Raw genomic sequence first — 21,554 nt, forward strand, 5'->3', positions numbered from 1 at the left:
TTTTCCTTTAATGTTATTTGTTACGTATTTAGGTTGTTGGGCCTGTTGATAAGTGTTGTGATAATATGTGTGTTTGTATTGTATTGTAAAATTCAAGTAAAAAGTAACAGATCTAATTATTTAATATGAACATGGTTAGAGAAGAAAAAAAATAGCTTGGTAAACACAATGAGAACTTTGGTCAACTGAAATCACTTTTATTGTCGATACAGCACATACACTCAATCCCATAGAAATACAAAAGCTTGTCTTATCCCTTCTTTACAGTGAAGTACAGTTTATGCTACAGTAATACACACTTCCCTCATACTTGCAATGATATATACCATGACTGACATATTCCAATTATCAATGCTAGTTAATACTTTCTTTCGATTGGGTCGTCGACCAATGACCCAAAGTGACTTCATGCAGATCATCTGATGCATTTTTTTCTATACAAAACCCAGACTGTGACTCGTTACAGTTATAGTGGTGAATTCAGGATGTAAGGTAACTTGAGGATCAAGCAACAAATTCTATTCAAGTGTTAGGATGCATTATTCCAGCCCAGATGCACATTTCATCAGGATCCGCTCTATCTTGGCAAAAAACAAAAACACATTCATTCCAATGACACACTGTTCATATCTCACCATAAATGGTCCAATATCACAATAAAATAAAACAGACAGAAACATAACCTGCTTGGCAGAGGTAATAATAACATCCAAGTGTAGATCCATAAATCCTCATTCATCACTTTGAATCTCAGCACGTAATACATCCTCATGTCCCCTGATTATCACAACTGGAATGATCTGAAAGGGCTGGAGACAGAAATGCAAAAGAGGCCACATACAACAATGTTTTTTATAACCTGTAAGTGTGTGTAGTAAGTGGGAACAGAGGGACACCATAAATAAGTTTCCTTTTTCAGTCATGACAACACCAAGAGGCGATCATACATGTCGAACGAAAATCCTCCAACTACAAACGAGCAAAAACTTTTACAACAGCTCACATTCACAATCTTTTTTCAAAACGCACTTGAGACAAATAAAATGGCAGCTTTACCTACTAACATATGATCTAGCATAACTAACACATAAAGAACTGAATGTGTAACAACTGCAGTTTAGAAGTGACATTTGTGTGACTCCTATCCTCTGTCCTCAGAACTTTTACAAAAAGGCAGCTTGAGAAATCTCCCACAAATTCACCGACATATTTCTGGAGATTGCATTCCCAAAAAATTCCGTCCGAGTCAACAATGCTAACTACCAGCCTTTAAACGACCTATTATATGTTTGTGCATGCAAGCCGACTACAGCACTAAAAGAATGACACGTTGATTCACTGGCCCTGAAATGCTCATGTGTTTCAGTAAAACAGATTGTAAGTCTCAAACGATGCATTAAAATGATGATTTAAAATAAAATAAAATAAAAAAATCTCCATGAAAAGAGCAGGCATTTAGAATGAAAGGCTAGGTCTGTGTGCATCTTTGTGGACAATCAGTCGACTTTCTTGCTGCGCAGTCGGAGTGTGTCCAGTAGGTATCGGCACACAGAGCCTGTGTGCTGTGAGAGGAGTGTGAGGACCTTCCCGTGAAGGAGCGTCAGCAGCGTCTGGTGGCCCGTCGCCCACACCCGGTACCAAGGCCCATAGAAGGGATCAGACACGGCCGGGCACAGCATGTTGTTCAGGTTGACCTCGGTTACCTGGAGTGGGGGAAGCAGACGGACAGGTTGAGTAGGCACACGTGCTAATATGATGCCAATACCAATCAGAATAATAAGTACTGCCCTGTTGGATAATGAGGTTTTGGCCACGGTTCACTTCATATCTTTACAATCATTCATTTCTGCTCCAGAGCACTATCACCAAATTGCCCGGTGGATGGGTTCATAGCCTGTAAATCCTCCACAACTATTATTTGACCGCATACAATGCTGAATGACTCACCTCATTTCAGCACTTTGTGACTGTCTAAACCCAAGTTAGGCTTATAAAGATTTCCAGTGTTTTTATGATTCTTTATTATCGGCAGAGGGAGGAAAAATGACAAACACTTTCCGTCATTATGCAACCCAACGCAGCGGCACACTGTGTTCACTGTGTCTTTCAGTGAGTGACGGGGAGAATGACCCCTGTTTTCTCTTTGCTAATGCTGAGTTGTTGTCGTTATAGTTCAGATTTGTCTGTGTTCTACCATGCATAATTTTGTAATTAGGAAACCACTATTTGGCCACTTATTAAAGTTATATATATGTATTTTTAGATTTATTAACCTCAGACTCACTTTTAGACTTCTAATTGGTATTTAACATATGACTCACTCGAGCATCTAATTTTAATGCAAAGCGAGGGGACAAAATAATGTCACAAAACAGGATATTAATTTTTAAGTAACCAGCTCCAGGCTATGAGTCATGAGGATATATAAGCAAAAACACATGAAAATTAATGTAGCGGTGGTCACAAGTAGACCCCTACCAACAGTCACTAAAAGGCCTCAAAATTTATTCATCAAACTTTAATTATAATGTAAAGTTCAAACATTAAAAAGGTACAATATGTAAGAATTTTTACATTAAAAAATTAGTTCAAATCATTAACAGAATGTGAAGGAATAAAAGATTTGATGTTTTGTCAAAGATGTCTATGTGCTGTGCTGCAGAGATATCTGCTGAAGTTATCATGCTAACCAGCAAGCCACGGCCCGTCATGTCTCATATTGCCACTTTGTGCCTCAAGAGACGAAAGTAAAGCTCCCGCCTGACTGTTGCACATCTGCACCTCTGGTATCCATTCAACTGTACCTCCCCGCCAGCATGCCTTCCTGCCCAGGGCCTAAAAATCTCCTCCTGAAAGTCCAAAGCTCCTGAGCTTGCAGTATTAACAACACCAACAGTGCTGTGGTGCTCCTAGCTCCCAGTTCAGAATGCTAGCTGTACAGCTAACTAAGCTAACTAGGGAATGGCAGCTACAGTTAGCAGGTACTTTGGGTGTATGCAGCTGCCCTAAAGTATGAAAGTGACAGATGGCCAATTCTTACGTACTGCACCTTTAACACATTACAAAAAATAAAGAGAAATAAATGCATGATAAATCTGTGAATAATTTTGCAGATTTTTAAAAATTGTGTAACACAAAATTGAGAATTGAGAAAAAAAAACAAAAATGAAACAAAAATACTACGGTTTGATATCCCATCATGCTTTGTGTACACAAAAGTCAGTTCAATACTCTTAATAGTAAATGGCTGCAATTTTATAGGGCTTTTATCCGAAGCGTTTTACAATCTGTATTATGTGTTTGTGATTATATTGATATTGTGAATATGCATGCTCTCCCTCCTTACAGCCTCTCACCTCACAGTGCACTCAACTTTATCACAGGTAATAAAATCCCCAGTCCCCATCGTGTCTTCAATGAAACAGTGAGATGGTCATCGTTAACCGACAACTGGGAGTTGTATTGTATGTTACTTCTCTGTAAGTCTCTCCTGCATAAACAGCCTCATTATCTCTGCTCTCCTATAAAATCAGTATTTACAGCATATACACCGTCAATATAGCTGCACCACTTGTTCAAACTGAGCTTGAAAGAACTGTGAATGTTGTGTGTCTGTCGGCGCTTCGGCTTAGAATGTGTTTACTTTTCTACAAAGGTCTTGCATAAAAAAACAGATCTTGATCAAAAGCTTCTTCAAATCAGGGCTGAAAACATTCTCCTTTACTTTGACTTTCCAATGAATCAGACATATAACAACTCATTGATCTTAGGCTATTTATTTGCTTGCTTTTAGTTGTATTTTTTTTGTCTTAATGTCTTATTTTAATATTTTTTTATTTTTTCTGAACTACCTTGTGTCTGAATAATCTTGCCTCGCCTTTTTATTCTCCCTAGAAATAAAACCAGTGATATGAGTAATGGTGATGATTATTACATCCATGTTGAGAAATATCACATAATGGCCAGCAGGGGGCTCCATCTTACCAGGCCAAGAACCTGCAAGAAGACGAAGTGATAGAGGAACAGGATGCCGGTGGAGAGCAGCGCCCACCACATGTCCCCCAGAGGTTCCGGCTTGTACACACCTGCAGAGAGAAGCACTTGTAAAACATCTGGGGGTTAAAGCGAGAGAAAGCACACAGAGTTTGTCTTCTGTGACAACTCTGGCCACCTGTTGATCTTGGACAAGTTAAACTATTAAGGAACCAAATGCTTTTTCTCTTCACTTCCCCACTCTGTAACACATCAGTCGTGCCAACATCCTGCAACCATAGTAAAAGCAGTAACAGGATGTGGTGTCAAACTGGCTTTTCCTGTTTCCTCACTGCTGGCATTTACCAAAGGAAGGCATTAAATGTGCAGCAATTATATTGGTTTAACAAGAGCAATGAAGTTGTCCTTTTGTGTCACCAGCATTATGTTACTAATGAACAATGAGGCACTGTAGGCAGAGGTTTCATTACTGTGCTACACCCTATAAATCTGACATTTACCTTACTTCTGCCAATTAACTATACTTAATTTTTTAGAAAGCCCCAAACCTTGTGGATGTAACCAGTAATTCAAATCTTACCCATCATTGTAGTTTATCTTGTTTCTAGCTTAGGCTTTCTTAACTTCTTTAATCATTCAGGAAAACTCAATGAAGCAAGTGGTTTCATCTGCGCCAATTTCCTGCTGACACTTTTCCACACAGTTACACCTGAGACCTTCTAACATTTGCCACTGAACAACTCTAAGGGCAACTTGACAGCTGTTTCTTGAGGAAATACTGCCAGTTAATATCTAAGCTTCAGTATTTGGTTCATGCAGATACGCCTTCACATTGTTACATGGCCCAGAGGTTTGAATTTCAGACTGAAAGGTGAAATGCTCCAGAGTCTGATGTGTTGTTGGTTACCTAAAAGGTTAAGTAAGCTCTACTTATACCCATAGGAGCAATGGGATCCCTCCCTGACTTACAAAGGTAATCTTTTGCCCTTTGGAAGACCTTTGGAATATACACTGAACATATTGCTGTCTTCCCACTTAAAGCATGTTCACATTTGCTGTATGTATCATGTAAATCTTTATAGCAGATGGTGGATAAGAATGAAGGCATTATATAACAAGCAGCAACAGGTTTGTTAGAATAAACACACGAGTGTGCAGCTGAGAAGCGGGCATAGACAATGAAACAGCACCTCAGACATCACCAACAAAAAGGGTAACCATCCAAGGACAGATAGCGCCATGGTATTATAACCTGGCATGGGAAAGGTATTTCATCGTAGCTGTTAATGTCAATGTAGACATAATGATTAGATCAACACCTACCTCCTTTCCTGAAAAGATAAAGAGGCACCAGGTACAGCATGGAGTGTTGGATGTAGTAGATCTCCTTCTCAAACGGCAGCTGTGGACAAAACAAACTATTTCAATTCTTCCAACACGCAATAATGATGTGCTCAGAGCCTGATCTTACAAATATACAAATATATTTATTAATCTAAAAGTAAATAGATTAGATCACAAAGTAATTTATTATTCAATATTTTAATGGGCAATAAAAATAATTTACAAATAAAATATTTATTCATCAATAAATAGGTCAAGCTAAAATGGGATTTCCAAAAACAACATTAAAGGTCAATAAACGCATAATTCAAAAAGTTTATCTGCTATGAAAACTTTTTAGAAGGGCAGCCGACCAATGACACAGTGTACATGAACGTTAAAAGAAAGTTCCCAGTATTACAAACCTAAACTGTTCTGCGAAGCCGTATCTCTCTTGTGTGAGAAAACAAGTTCTTTATCAGATAGGGATAGCGTTATGGCAGATACTTTAGTTTGGTAAGACTTGTTCTGCAGTAGGAGGGTTTGACTTTCATAGAGGTCATGTTAGGGTTCTCAAAGTTCTGTCAAAGCTTGATGTCATTTAAGCAAATTGAATTTAAAGTAAGTACATTATCGGCTGCATTTGGTCCTCGTCTGCAGCTGTTAGTTTAAGCTTTTGAGAAGGCAGTGTTGCTGGATCTGAACTCAGATTTCCTTCACTAAAACAAGCAGTTTTCCACCATCAATCACGCTTGTACTCTCTGCCACTTGGATCTGACACTTTGGCTCCTGAATGCTGAAATGTAATTCTTCAGATTCATGCTCTAGTAGAGGAACTACATTTATTCAAACATCACATTTTTGACAAGGAAGAGATAAAAAGTCCTAAACTTATTGAAGCTTAGGGATAAAACTTGCTCTCCTGTTAAGCTGTCAAAAAATGAAATATATGGACTCCGAACAAGACACATACCCGTGTTAACCTCAGAGGCAGAACAAGAACTTGCAAAGATGAGAGCAGAAGTCTTTCAGAATAAGATCAAGGCTTTGATAAAGATTTCGCAGTACTGGTTACTTACCAGTCTTGTGTTGACTACAGGGAACATTAAAGCCAGTAATGCACCGTTCAACATGTGGACCTGCAGCCTGAAAACACACAGGAGGAAAAAAATAAGCCGATGAGAAGAACAACATGGAAATGTCAATAGATCTGATAAACCTCATATCTTCCATCACACCTGCCTGACACTCCCGGGAACATTTTAACAATCGTTTTGCCACTGAAGGCATCTTTGCACTGATATTAGTTTGAATCGATTAGTTCTGATGTAAGAACAGAGGAACAGGTGGAGGACAGCGTAGATTATGGTCTATGTCGCTAAAAAACCAATCAGAGTCCTCTCTGACGCTGTTAGCAGCAGCTGTCTCTCATTTGTTGGCAGGGTCAGCTCCTACTGAGAGCGCAGATTGCGAGAAGTCGGGTCACTGATGGTTTCACTCAGAGACTTGACATTTTTACGATCCATTAAGAAATCACACACAGTTGATGTCATGATTCTGACAAATCAGTAACTCTAGCTATTCATTCAGAATTAGTGTACAGTTAGATATAACCCAGTCTCCCTCAGCTGCTCCCATCTCACTCACCATTCAGTCCACACACAGCTCGTCTGCTCCTGCAGACAGAGGGAGTGTGATGCTTGTTCAGTCACCTTCTGCACATCCAACAGTAGGAGAAATGTTTCTTTTAACCAACAATTATTCTAAGAGCCACCGTACAGAAAAGCCCAGGAGCTTATGTGTCAGAGTGCGGATCTACATCTATATCCTCTGACTGCTCACTTTGTCAAATGAGCCAAAATAACTGTTGTGACAGCCAAGGTCACTGGGAAAACAGCAGTGCTGTAGGAATGTCAGCTCAAATGAGCCCGGCTGTCACTCCGGGGGCCGCCGGACCTTTTTGAAACAACAGTCGGCTTCATTCAATTTTGAATTCACCACATTTATTGATCATTAGTAACCTTTGCCCAGTATTATCCCACTTTTACTGTATTTATTATGTGTATGTACTATTGTACTATCATACTCTGATATACTCATACCACACATAACGGTATTATATGTGTGCAAATTACCGCTACAAATTACACCACTATTTTGCCTGAGACGGTACTGCACTATTCCTCAAATGTGGGTGTGGTTACTGCATTTGAATGTGCTTTTGTAGTTTCTGTTGAATCTATTCGTTTAAATGTTACATACTTATTTATTTTCTATATGTCTTTACTTATCTGTATTTACTTCTGTCCTCGTGCTGCTGTCACACCCGAACTTCCCTTCAGTGTGATCAGTAAAGGAGTTTCTTATCTCATCTTACATCTCACACTGCATGAAGTCTCTGATGTTATTCTGCTGTCACAAGATAATGGTACACGCTTGTTTCTCACGCAATGGTTTGTCTGTCTAGTGAACAAAATGAGCTGAAACCAAGCAGAACGGTGGCTACTAGTGTCTGAAGGCAGAGGTGGTCACCCACTCTTGAATGCTTGAATAGATGTTGGTACTGTGTGTTTATTGATTAAGTCAATGCGGTCACACTGGTATAAAAGCTGGAGCTGCATTTATGCATGAAGTATGAAGGAGGCAGGGATTATAAATTCAAATGACAAAATAAAAAGAAGGCTTTTAAAGTTTTCATGATCGCAAAGGTTAATTAAACTGTCATTTTACAGCATAGGATTGCACAACAAAATGCAAGTTGTACTATTTTTTATGGTGGAGGGTTGAGGATGAGTTCAGGACTCTCACAGCCTTAAGAAACAAGCTACTCTGTAGTCTGGTGGTACAACATTGGATACTTCTGTACCTTTTGCCAGATGGCAGCAGGGTGAACAGACTGTGGCTAGGGCTGGTGTTGTCTTTTAGTATCTTTTGGGCTCCATGCAGACATCTCACTACTGATATCATTGGTGCTTGGTAAATGGGTACCAATGATGTTCTGGCCGGTTTTGTTGTGGAGCATTCACAGGAAAAGTAATGTATATTGACACCGAGTTGAGTGCTGACAGGGGTTGTTCTTTAAAAACGCGTCTACAAGATAAAAGTTACATTTGACAGCAGATCAGATTTAAATATGGAGCAAGGGAACAAGGACGAGCAACTCTTAGATGGAGGGACTGTGGGTGTACGGCTGCACACCTCTCAGTGAGGTTACCAACTCATTTTACTGTGCCCTGCTGTTCTGTCATAGCCTGATAAAGTAAGGCAGATTATTGACTTCTTTATTCAAACATGATTTTTGGGGTTGCACTGTAAACAGGAATACCGGTTGCTCTTCTGCCATATTTCTGATGAAGTACTGTAGCTGCTCAAGGAGTGTTTGCTAACCACAGGTGTGGCCAAATCAAACAGGTCTGAAATTGTTATTTAAAATCATCTTAGGTACTGCTGGCTTTTATGGTACAAATACTGTGCAGTTCACTTGTTTGCATTGTTTCTTATCCAAGCACATAGAGAACGCCATGTTTAAGCAAACTACAATTGTCAATAGCCTGAAGCAGGACAGAAACAAGTCCAAATATTTCTCATGGGAAATACCCATGCAATGTCTGGTAAGCTGATACAATATTATATAAACTAGTTCCCTATGTAAAAGAACATCTTGGACTGATGGATGCGTTACATTTTTCTGAGGTGATGTACGTATGTATTTTGTTTTCCAAAGATATTTAGTTGGCTACCTTTCAGTCATTTCAGGTAAGACACAGCTACCTTGATAGAACTGCTACCACTCACTGCAGCTGTTCACTGTGGGAGTCCCATGGGCTATGGCAACAGAAAGTGACCTTGCTCATATTTATTTCTGAGTAAATCCAACTTTGTGTTCCCCACTGGCTGGAACACAGTCATTTCTCCTGAATAATTAACTGCCCAGGCTAGAGCAGCTGTTGAGGAGGGGAGACTACAAAGCCCAACAAAGTCATTACAAAAAAAACATGGGGAAACGCCAGTTTACTGTGAGGAAGCCTAAGCAATTATAATAAACGCAGCAATTGCTTTTATATGAAAATAAAATCCATGTTCCATTTGGGTCTATTTGCCCAATCATTTTATATTACATTCAACCTCCTTCGGCAGGTTGAAATGGAGGGTGGAGGACTAAATAATGCAGGAAACTGAGTTGTAGCACTAAACACTTTAGCTCACCTATCAGATCTATATTGCCTGAATACATTCTTTAATTTCACTGAATGTAACAAGAGTAGAACACCGAAGACAGACACGAGCCAGGGGTAAATATACTCACCTAAACACAACCATCGCCGTTTTACCTGGCGGGCAGGCCAGCAGGAAGATCTGTAGAAGAAAGCACAGAGAGATGAGAAATTGCATTATTGCATAAAACTCAAGTCATTATGGAATAGCTTCAAGAGCTTCCAGTGCTCAGTGCTGTAAGTAAGGAAAAAGAACAAGTTGCTCTAACAAGTTTTTATTAATGTAATAAGAGCAGGAGAACTTTAACAGAGCATCCCACAGGCAACTGTCAGGTGCTTCTTGTTTCAAGTAAGAAAAGCAACTGCACAGTTGTGATGGACCCAGGAGGATGGTCAAACAATCAGGGTAGGATTTGAAACCTTTAAATGGCTGCCAAGTACTGGCATTAATGTATTTTATTGCCTGATTTTAAACAGGACTGTCAATTTCAATCTACAAGTCATTGCTCATGGAACAGGGAGAAGGAAAATAATCAATTTCACAGCCATGGACATGTATCAGTTCTGGACTGTTAGTGTCCAGGTTTAATTCACAGCAGAATCACAAATGATTTGTCAAATAAATTAACAGCTTCGAGTGAAGGCGGCTGATATTCATACATGTGAAAACAAAGGAGAGGCCAGTTAAAAGTTTCTAGTTCCTTCATTTACTTTGTCAAAAGAATGAAAATCAATGTTCACTTCATAATTGAAGACAATATAGGTTACAATGTGGCTCCCAGTTATACATCTCATCCATGCTCAGTCACTGTGCTATTGGGCCTGGAGGATACAGCAAACATGGATTGGTTCAAAACTACATCTGACAGAAAACAGAGTTGGTTTTCCTGGAAGCCAAAGGCTGCAAACACCATTACAAGAAAGCAATTTACCTGAGATCTGTTCAAATGCCCACCGGCCAGGGGATATGTCTCAGGGATTGATCTGCTGTACACCTATCATATCATATTAACCTGCACCTGCTGTCATGAGAAATTAAGTTGTTTTCAACAAGCATGTTTTGCACCATGATGTGTAACAAAAGCTTTTAGCACAAAAATAATTAATTACATTTGTAATCCTGAATTTCAAAAGAATTGTAGGATTTTTTAATTATACTGTCTGTGGTAAAATGTTGTCACTTGGATGCATTGTTTCATGTCAGAAGCATCAAACCAATTACACACAGCTCTCTTGTATGGAACCTTAAAGTGTTAAATAAATATTAAGTAGATAAATAAAGAAGACATTGTGAAATAAATGAACACATAAATGATAATGTATAAGTAAACCAATAGTTTGTGAATAGTTTTTTTCAATATGAATATAACCTGATATGCTGTTCAAAGGGATTTATGCAACATGGAAAGCTATTCCTCAAATGTAAACAGTTGCATATGAACACAGTTCTTAGAGGTGGGTATATGTTCATGACAGTAATGCACGTCTGGGCTGCAGCAGTGACACCATCTCTACATTTTCACTGTGAACAGGAAAACAGACAGAAATAGATTTCATGCAAATGACTAATCGAGTAGTATCTGTTGATAAGGACTCGTCGGACGGTTGTGGATGTTGGTCTAAAACTGAAACTGACCAAATAATCCATGTGCCACTGTTGACACACTGCTGTCCTGCACTATATAATATTACTTGGAGACTATGCTGATCTAGGCCTATTCCAAAAAATGCTTGGGAAAGCCAATTTGAGTTAATCTGATTTAAAAGGCCACTTCAGTCTACAACTAGGATTAATCCCTGTCTGAGATGCTGGCCCATGAAGTCATGATCTTATTCGTAGGTGAGAAGCACTACTTAACTATAATCCAGTGCAGTTGGAAGACGAGATACAGGGCTATCACTACATAGATAACACACACTTATCGGATCTACTCTTATTAAACAGTCTTTGCATATTAAATATACAGAACAGCAATGTTTTGAGATTTAAACAGTATCTTGTCGAAATAAATGCATCTTGTGCATGTTGGTATAGTTAGGTTCTTCCTTAAATACCAAATTGGGCAATGTTGTTATTTCATCAAGACTTGACAGTATGTGTTGGTATTATGTGGCTGTCACAGTCCTTCAGAAAGGGCAGACACTTCCCGGCTGTGTGCTTTTACTGTCAACATTGTTAATCTTCCAAAAGTCTAGAGTCTTCAGTTTACTCAGCAACAAAAACTGGATTTAGAAGGTACAGAAAACTCTAAAGTGTGCATTTGGAGGTAAAAATGTGTTAATTATGTCCTTGGTCTTGCCAGTGACTGAAATACCCTCACCACATGTTAATGCTCCAAACAGGGACCTTATTCAAAGTGATAAATAAAAAGAATATTTGTCTGCAACATAAGTTTTGGCTGAAGTGGAGAGAAAAAATGAGCTTGTAAACTATTCAGTGTCCCTGACCTTCAGACGCACCGTCTGAACTTAACTATAATCCAGTGCAATTGGAAGACAAAATACATCACTACATAGATAACACACACTTATCTGATCTACTCTTATTGTTAAATCATCAGATGCACCATCTGAAGGTCAGGGACAAGTGAGTTTGTCATAATTAACATAAAGCCTGTTTTTTTCCTTGGTGAATCATTTTAATGTGTGTGAGGCATAAGCCAGTATATTCCTCAGGTTTACTGATACTGTCAATGATTGAAAAAAGAGCAACTTGAGGAGTCACTCTTTCAGTGGCCAACCAACTTCGTCATCACTGTACACAAGCTTCTGCGTCTCTAATAAACAGCCCGGCCCAGACTATACCCACATGCATGATCACAGTCATCAGAGCCAAACCAGCCTTGACGCTGTTGTTGCAGCATAAAACACACAATTACCTCTGACACTCGTTTCTCCCAATTTAATTTTACCACTGAAATATAAATCCATCTTGAGGTACAGCAGACAGCAGCCATGCCATCATCTTTCCTGTTTCCTACTTGCAGTTGAATGGGGAAAGACGTGAAATAGGAAGACCTCCATTTCCTAATCTTACAGGTGATGGCAGATGGTTCCAAAATGAGCAGTCATTCAGAGAGACATTTATCTAAGTAAGTAAGTAAGTAAGATAACAGATGGTGAAATCTCATAGTACTTCAAAATTTCAGCCTCGAGGAAAATACTGGAAGACAACCAATGAATGACTGGAAATAAAAATACACACTTGAAGGTAACTTCTTTTGATACAGTGGGTAATGTAATTTAATGTTGTTGGCTATTGTTTGGTCAATTTGAGCTTCCTTTATAATATGTACTTGTACGGTGCAAATAAACTGATGAGCCACAACAATAAAACCACTAAAAAAACACTAAAATCATCTTTGTACAATGCACCGTCTTGCTGGGAAACCTTGGGTCCTGGCCTTCAAGTGTGTGCCGCTTAACATGCACCACCCACCCAAACATTGTTCCAGATCAAGAACGATCCCTCGTGGCAACAGCACTCCCCAATGGCAGTTGCCAATCCGGGATCCAGGGGGCGTGCTGGAAGAGGTCGGCTCTATATAGGCCTCACATTGCAACCCACAGGACTACCAACAACGTCCTGGTGCCAAACACTACAGAACACCCCCCAAGGTCCTGTTTCCATGCTTCAACGACTCAAAGCCAAGTCATATCCACAGTGTGGCCTCCATGAATTGGACTCGTCCTTGGACGTCCAAACAGATGCTTCGAATGTATTGGGATCACAGAATTTGGAGTGTAGGACGATGCCTTAAACTCTCTGTCACGTTCCTTGGGTTGACGAGGTGTATTGTCCTGTTGGGGGGCCACTGCCATTGAGGACTGCCGTTGCCATAATTGGATTTACTTTGTCTGCAGGGGTGTCTGCAAACATTTCCCAGCAGACATTCGATTGTAATGAGATGATCAGTGTTATTCACGTCACCTCTCAGTGGTTTTAACGTTGGGCTTATCGATGTATAACCCAGTTATAATCTAACAAAAATATTTTCTGCATTGCTGCAGACAGGGTCCAAAATTAGCTCCAACCACTTGCCAAATGAGTGGTGAATAGTTGAGTTCAGCAGCCATTGGTGGGTTGTTGAAATAGGCCAACTTCACTGCAAACTCTCGTCAACAAGTTGATTGACCACATTTTGTTTTACGTCCACTCTGCACACTGGTGGCAGCATGCAACTTATGACCATCAACAATTGTGCAGCAATTATTTGATTGACCCTTGCTGTCTACTGTCACTAAGGTTGTCTAGCTAGCTCAAATGTATCCATGCCTAGTAGCGTTTCACACAACTCTGCTGTGGAGATTGCAGGAAGACGCCATTGCAACACTGCATGAACAGGGACTTTGTGTGTACACACAGCCTTTCCGTAACTATTACGCTCATCATGGCACACGTTGCTGCTGACAGGGCTCTTCACACCGCATAGTCCCACCCTAGGGCTAAGAGTTGACCCACAGATAACTTTTCACTTTTTACTGTGTTTCCACTAGCCCTGGGTTAAATGTCTGTTGGAACACATGAATAATGTTTACATTTTGGAATGACGCGTGACTACTCTCATTACTTCAGCTGCATATTTATTCGATTTTCAGGGGATAACCCTGCTCCTGAGCATGGCCAAGCAAGCCCTAGGCTAAAGTTGGAGTTAGCCGTCCTTGGAATGTGCAAAGAATGCACCTATTTGTAAAAGTTCTTAGCCTGAGGCTACGAGGCCCTAAGAATGTTTTATGCCTGGAGGTAAGTGCAGTGTGAAAAGACCTTAAAGAAACATAACTATTCCTTATAGCATGAAACAATTTTCTGTGACTGCAGCAACTTGCTGGTACCTGTCTCGCACATCGGGAGAGACTGCACACAAGGCAACTAAGCTGTAGGTGTGCCAACCTAACTTCTTAAAAAAAAAACAACAGAAGTTTGTTTCTTGACAGAGACGGGCAGTGGTGGAAGAAGTACTCAGATCCTTTACTTTGTACTCATACCATACTGTAGACATATTGTTACAAGTACTTTGTACGTTTATTGAGGAAAATGTACTTAAAGTATTAAAAATAAAAGTTCTGAATGCAGAAACAGTATTACATCATTAGATTCTGATTAGATGTGCATAAACAAAACAGGATTTTACGCTTTACTGCAACTAATGATTTTTTCAGTATGGATCTATCTACTAATAATTTTCTCTATGAATCGATTGATTGTTTGGTTTCTAAAAATAGCAAGAAATGCCATCACAAAGTTTACCAGCCATTGGCAGATAACCCAAACAGTTGTGTCTGTATAATGACCTTTCAAGCTGGAAAACTGCTGATAAAAAAAGATCAATGGCCTACTTATAGATTGACAGAACTCATTACTGATAAGCTATACTTCCTTTTCAAAAGTGTAGTCATTAGGTTATACAGTACAGTGCCTTTAGCGTAAACTGTATGACAGAGTGAACAATCTGTTGCGCTGAGTGTTATGGCTACAGCTGATAAATGTGGCTATATGTAAAGATAATGCTGATACTGTAGTCTGGTATATTGATGGTGATTGCTTGTTACACACTTGTTAACAGCATGGCACTTCACTTTATAGGCAAGCTCTCAACCTATGGTGCAAAGACAATGCACAATGTCGTAATGTTCATTGCTGCAGTGTGCAATCAAGCAGCATTTTAAACTCTTGTTAAACCCAGTCAAAGCTGCTGCAGAATGAAAGAGGCCTGTTATGAAGAAGGGTGAGTTGGGATTCTTTCATGGAGCCTGTCGCAATATTAATCATCAGCCTACCTCATATTTATCACTGTTTTGAAATGACCCGAATGTTCAGTGTCACACCGGACCCGTGGCAATATCTACAAGGGAAGAAAGTTCGCTTGATAAGGGGGTTGTGTGTCTGACAGGAGCGTACCTATCATCATGCGTTAAAAAGGAAACTCCCAGCTCACTGGAGAATCCTGGAGGAGGTAATGAGTCATTCGAACACCACATGGACACTACTGAGAAATACAATTTCCTTAACCTATTCTATCATCCTGGAACATCCGCAAGGCTGGACAGGATTTTTACAGTAATGACACATTCAACGATTCAAGGCAGCGGAGTGAATCACAGTTATGGTCATTATATTTGCAGCAGACTTCAATAACAGCCTTTCATAGCATCTGAAATCTGAATCCTGGCATATGAAGATCAGATTTCTCCCCCTAACATCTTAACTGTTTTCATGTTACACCTTTTACACCAGCTTTTAGTTTTATTATACATTAAAAAAGGGGTCTAAGAATCACTTGGTACCACCCCATAGGCCAAATCTAATTTGTCTACCCATTAATGATGTCTGAATTTTTCACTTACTCGACTGCATCAGAAATCTTAATTAACTGCAGAGCACATCCAGAATATTTCATATGATACAGTCAATCTAAAGTTAAAGGGTAACTCCATCAATTTATTTTTATTATCATGTGTTTACAGGTCTTGGAACGTACTACTACACATGTGAAAAATTAGTAGAAAGTCTTTTTTTGGCTCCAGAAGAAGCTGCATGTAATAAGATTAATTGCCTGCAGTGATGTAACTCAGTGGCTAAATTGCATTGTGGGTAATGTAGGTCGTACGTTTTGAAAAGGAAGAAGAATGTGTGGAATAACAAAGGCGATATCTCCGATTCTGCTGTATCAGTTTTGATCATTTGTTTTAAAACCGTACCATTTATAGTACACTAATGCTGAACCTGTGGACTGCATTTCAAAAGCTGGCGTCTACATTACCCACGATGCAACTTGCGGGCAATTTATCAGATTACATGCAGCTTCCTCCACACAAAAGCCACAAAAGGCTTTAGAACCGTTTTTGTTTTTTCCATATGCAGTAGTACTCCCCAATACCTGACAACACACTTTAATGTGTAAAAATGGTGGAGTTACCCTTTAAGACATAACGTAATTAACTGTTAATATAATCTGTTATTTGATTTGTTTATGGAGCCTCAGCCATATCCACTGGACTCAGATGGAAATGCATGACAGTAAATTGATCGGTCAGCGATCAGACGTCCGTCAGCGTGGCAATCTGACTGCTCATGTTCCATGTGGAGGAAAACATAAAAGACATCTGTGTTGTCAGATGTGGTGCATCAACTCATCAGTCATCAGACACTGAACTCTTCACCCCCAGTGGGACTCTCTCACCTTGTACAGAGTGATGCTTGCTCGCCTGGTGTTTTTGATATGTGTGTGAGCTCGGCAACTGACACAGCCACTTTACACAAGATTGAGCTAGAACAGCATTTTTGCTTGAAAGGTGTGAAATTTCGGTTCATTCAATATTTATGTTTTTGTAGTAAAGAGCAAGGTTATGGAAAATGTTGTCTCGTAAGCACCAGTATGCTGTGCAAGTATGTGGCAATAACATCGAAACTGTTCTTCAATCCACTATAAAATATGTAGTAAACAGGCTGCAGGGCAGGTAACCTGCAGCGGGACAACAACACTGTCAAGTGTTTACATTCTGCTCAATAACACTCAGGTGGAGTGCATGCTTGTGTCGATCACTGAACAACTGTGTTAACGTCTAATCTCAATAGGAAACCTTACAGGAGCCTACATTTTTCAGTCTATAAAATGTACTCAGAATTCTGGACTTCCAGATATGCAGTTTTTATGCACAGCTGCTCGGTAAAACAAGCTAAAAAGGATACAGGGCCAGCTGAGGATAATTGCATCCTTATGGAATGCTTTGATCTCAGAAAGGATTAAAAAAAGGTGCCACACCCACAGACTGCAAACACACCAACCCTTATGACTAGAGCAAAACAATAAAAACATTCTGATGCCAATACATCGGCCGATATACACACCTTACTTGCAATGATCCCTTAAATGTGGTTGCCAAACATTTGATATGTAATGGTTTCACAATAAACTTAATTTTTCACCAACAAACTGGCTAAACTGTACACACACTGCAGTATTAGTTCACTGCTACAACATTGCTGTAAACTTCATACTTAGCGTCAAACACACGCTCTTTCCCCCTGACGGCACACTTGGCAACTTTATGTGCACAACCTACGCACTGACTTAATCTTGGAAGCAGTTTGTTATTTGTATCACCCATTTTAGTTTAAAAGAACATCTTTAAATGGTTCTTCGTTGCTTAGGCCTGGCAGGCCACAGATCTTGGAATACACTGGCAGAAACCCTGATGTGTGTTGTCAACTTGCTATCGGAGAAAAGAGAGAGTTAGAAAGCGCAGTCGGTACTGGTTTATCAATACTGTCGAAAATGAGTATTAAAACTGTTTCCCTTACTCAGAATGTATTGAAAAATCAATATTTCTGACAACATGAGTCTGTGATAGCCCAAGATTGGCTGATAATATTGGCCAATCGATATATATCCATCAGCTCTAATAAGGAACAGGTGGGTGTGCTCAATTAATGTGAACTTATGCAGTCAGACAATGAAACTTCCTCACCACCACCAAGATGCCAAATATTCTACAAATATTAAATCTTCTTCCAGCCCTCTTGTTGAGAAATCCTCTGCAGGACCACTGCTCTAACAGTGCACCATCCCGCACACACACATCGCCTTCAACAACATAAGAATGCAAAACACACCTCCTCCTGTTCCACATATTTTTCTCATATCATACAGTCAGGCCCCTGGCTGTATTCACTGCAACAAATAAACTCCTGGAGGCAATCCCTGCAGAGTCATCCCATTGATGGAAAAAACTTGTTCCTATAAACCTGTTTCAACGGTAAAATAGAGACGTTACAACAAACCGGCAACTTCCACTTCCTACCAGTGCTCCTCCTCCTTATTTAAATTGTAATTTCCTCTTCTGATCACACTCGCGTGTCAACAGGCGTGATGAATACCTACTACGGATCATCTTTACCTTGGCCTCAACACATCAAGGACATCTTCCTACCATCAGTCAATTCTTAGTCACAGCAAGTCATTCATCAACGTCCGCTTGCTGTCACACTACTGCCATGTTATCTGAAATAATCACATCAAAATTGCTGTTTCTCCATAGTTGATGTGTATAACAAACACATTAAAATTGGCAGGGACCTGTTTCCATGACCCATGTTGTGCAATCATGTACCATGAAGGTCAGCCAACTAGACGGCGTGAAAGACAGACATGCAGGTAGGTACTGTATGTTCTCATGGCAGCACTGAGAACCTTTGTGCTATTTTGAACCATAAGCTCCTGGGTAACATTGCCCCTTCCAGTAAAAAACAATGATATAGGTTTAAATCAGGTGACGCCCAGGCTCCTGTTGCATACCTCAAGGGCTGAACTTCAGACAACAGGTCTTATTTCATGGCAGCACTTTCTGTCCAGACCACCACCACCTCCCCAACATAGACGAGACAAGTGTCTCATTACATCTCCAAAACAAGACCCCAAACTTCTATGTGTATCTTGCGTTTTGTTGTTGTTGAGAACCTCTAAAAAGGAGCTATATAAAAAGGAAATGCATGAATCTTTTCCTTCCTCTTTTTACCAGTAGCAGTGATAAGATAGCCAGGTTTACATTGGACCTAGAGATTGTCTGAGCAGGCCAAGAAATAAGACAAAAATCTAACTAAAGAATGCGTAATACACCATGCAAATGCTGTACAAAGTGGGGATCGACTGATTATCAGCTTGGCTGTTGTATTATCCAGTATTCATCCTTTTTCTGATTAGCAGAACTGGTGTTTTTGGTCAATCAATTCATTTAAAAATGCGCTACTTTGACTCTGATGCCAAATAACAATAAAGTATTAATAATCTGAGTCTGCAAAGTAGCTAGTAACCAAAAGTTATAAAATAAGTATGGTTCAATAAAAGTATAATATTTGCCTCCAAACTTGGTGTAATGGAAGTATTAGATAACAGGAAGTGGAATAAATACTCAAATTAAGTACTTGAAGAAACTGTTCTTCTTAAAGTGGCACTATGTAATTTTGGAGAAATTTAATATTTACAATGTCAGTGAGTTAATAACACATTTTCAGATAAAAAAAAAAAAGTTTCCTAACTGAATAAACAAGCTGTTGTCAGAGGAAAATAAGGTCCCCAGAACACTGTTTGAAGCTAGAAAGGTGGCAGGGTCCACCACATATAAACAAAAGTAAAACAGTTTGAAATTGTGTTGTCCTTTAAGGTCAGTTTGTTTATTCAGTTTATTCAGTCATGAACACAAAGAGTTTGTTTATTTAGTTTGTTTAGGCATAAAAAAATAAAAATCAGCCCAGGAGTATCTTTAAAATTTCTTCCCCCAAACTACATAGTTCACCTTTAACATTTCCATCACTGGTCATTTTAAACTTTGACACTAAGATTTCCACTTTTAATGCAAATGTATTGGCTCTATATAATCGGTTATTGGCCTTGATGAAATGAGAGCATGTTGTCTCTTAAGGAAGTAAAACATACCTGGGTAACACTGTGTTTCACCATACTGTGAGTTAGATGGGTGAGGCCCAAAATGCAGTTGATGAAAACAGTGCAATTAAAGTCAATTAACATGTTAAAACACAAATCATAACCCGTCTACTGTCACTCAGTCTGTTATGAAGAAAAGAAACTAAGTATGTCTAGACTTGGCGGGTGTTGCTCTCACATTAGCAGCCCATCCGGGAGTGCACACACATGCACGTAGCCTTATCAAACACACACACATCAGCCTCAGGCCCGAGGTGTCATCCTTACCTGAACCATGGTCACGACATGGCAGGGATTCAGCAGATAGATCACAGTCTTGGTCGCGAATTTGAACCCAACCTCCACTCCAAAAGTCATGCAAAGGGCGACCAGCAACAGGTTCTTGCCCAGACTATCCTCCTTTGCCCTTGTGCAGTCTTTTCCAACCACTCTGAGCTCCTTGGAGAGGTTAATTTTGCTCAGCGCCACGCAGATCTCCACCAGGGAGATGAGGACGATGACCAGACTTTCACTGATGCGCTGCTGGGGCGCGAGGAAGGCGGCGCACTCGGGGCCCCCGTTGCCCTCAAACTTCGGGTCCACCCCGCCATAGACCCAGTCCAACAGGCTGTATATGTTATATCTGGACATATTCCTCTTCTCTTGTTGGAAAAGATACGAACAAGATGGAATAAAAGACGTCACACCGACTTCTTGGCGAAACATGAACTGCAAGATTTCCCTTTCGTAGTTGGTCTCGTGGTTGAGAGGTAGACATGTATCCACCGCCTTGGTGTGTTTAAGCTAGCTAACACCACCCCCCAAAACTACCTCATCCACAGGCGGATGAGGAACTTCAGCTAGCGGCGGGAGGCAGCGGTAGGCGAGACTATCCGTAGCGGCTGGTGGAGGCAGTGTGGTGGCAGGCGTCTCTCTTCCCTCGCGTCCCCTCACACTGTTGGAAACCAAGCTAGCTAACGTGGACATTCAAATTAGCACGGCATCATATGAAGCAAGCAGTCGTGCCATGCTAGAAAGCAGTTTGCAGGACGTCAGGTTAGCGTGAGTTAGCAACAGCGCAGACACCGGATAGGTAACGTTAGCTAGCCTAGCTACCAAGCTACCAAGCCTACCTTGCTGAACTGAAGCGGCGCTATGTATTTTTTTTAACACCCCGAGTTTTGCCTCTCAGGTTGAGCACGAATCTCATTGGTGGACGGCATGGGTGCTGCATTCAGGGGCTCTTTTTTTAAGTAGGAAAATTATCATGTGTGTCAAAAACTGGACTAATGATGACAAAAAGTAAATGAGGGTGGATTTACTGCTCGATTACTCAGCTAATGCAGGCTGTTACAGTCGTGTGCACACAATTAAACAGAGGTATTAATTTATTTTACAAATGTAAAATGTGCTTACAATAGCACCAATGGTATCCACAGATGGTGTTTACAACATTAATGTATAAATGCTACTCAGAGGTGGTTGAATTTGTTTAGTTTGTGGGCTCATCCGAACATAAAACATTGTGTACTATGCCTGTGAGGCAAATATGAGAGCACAATCGAACCCAACACACGTGATGTTTGTGAATGGTGCGTTCATG

The 21,554-nt window shown here is 40.1% G+C and overlaps 1 protein-coding gene across 1 annotated transcript; it reads right to left on the minus strand.

The window, feature by feature from the left end:
- Positions 1–176: 176 nt before the first annotated feature.
- Positions 177–21,108, minus strand: LOC141007765 (transmembrane protein 164). Its single transcript, XM_073480169.1, has 6 exons — positions 20,240–21,108; positions 9,623–9,672; positions 6,396–6,462; positions 5,317–5,395; positions 3,985–4,085; positions 177–1,703 (listed from the first exon to the last, which is right to left on the minus strand). Exons 1-6 carry the CDS (start codon positions 20,675–20,677, stop codon positions 1,497–1,499), a joined length of 942 nt encoding a protein of 313 aa, XP_073336270.1. The 5' UTR covers positions 20,678–21,108; the 3' UTR covers positions 177–1,496.
- Positions 21,109–21,554: the final 446 nt, after the last annotated feature.

The sequence above is a fragment of the Pagrus major genome, chromosome 13 (assembly GCF_040436345.1).
Source record: "Pagrus major chromosome 13, Pma_NU_1.0".
NCBI classification, from domain to species: domain Eukaryota; kingdom Metazoa; phylum Chordata; class Actinopteri; order Spariformes; family Sparidae; genus Pagrus; species Pagrus major.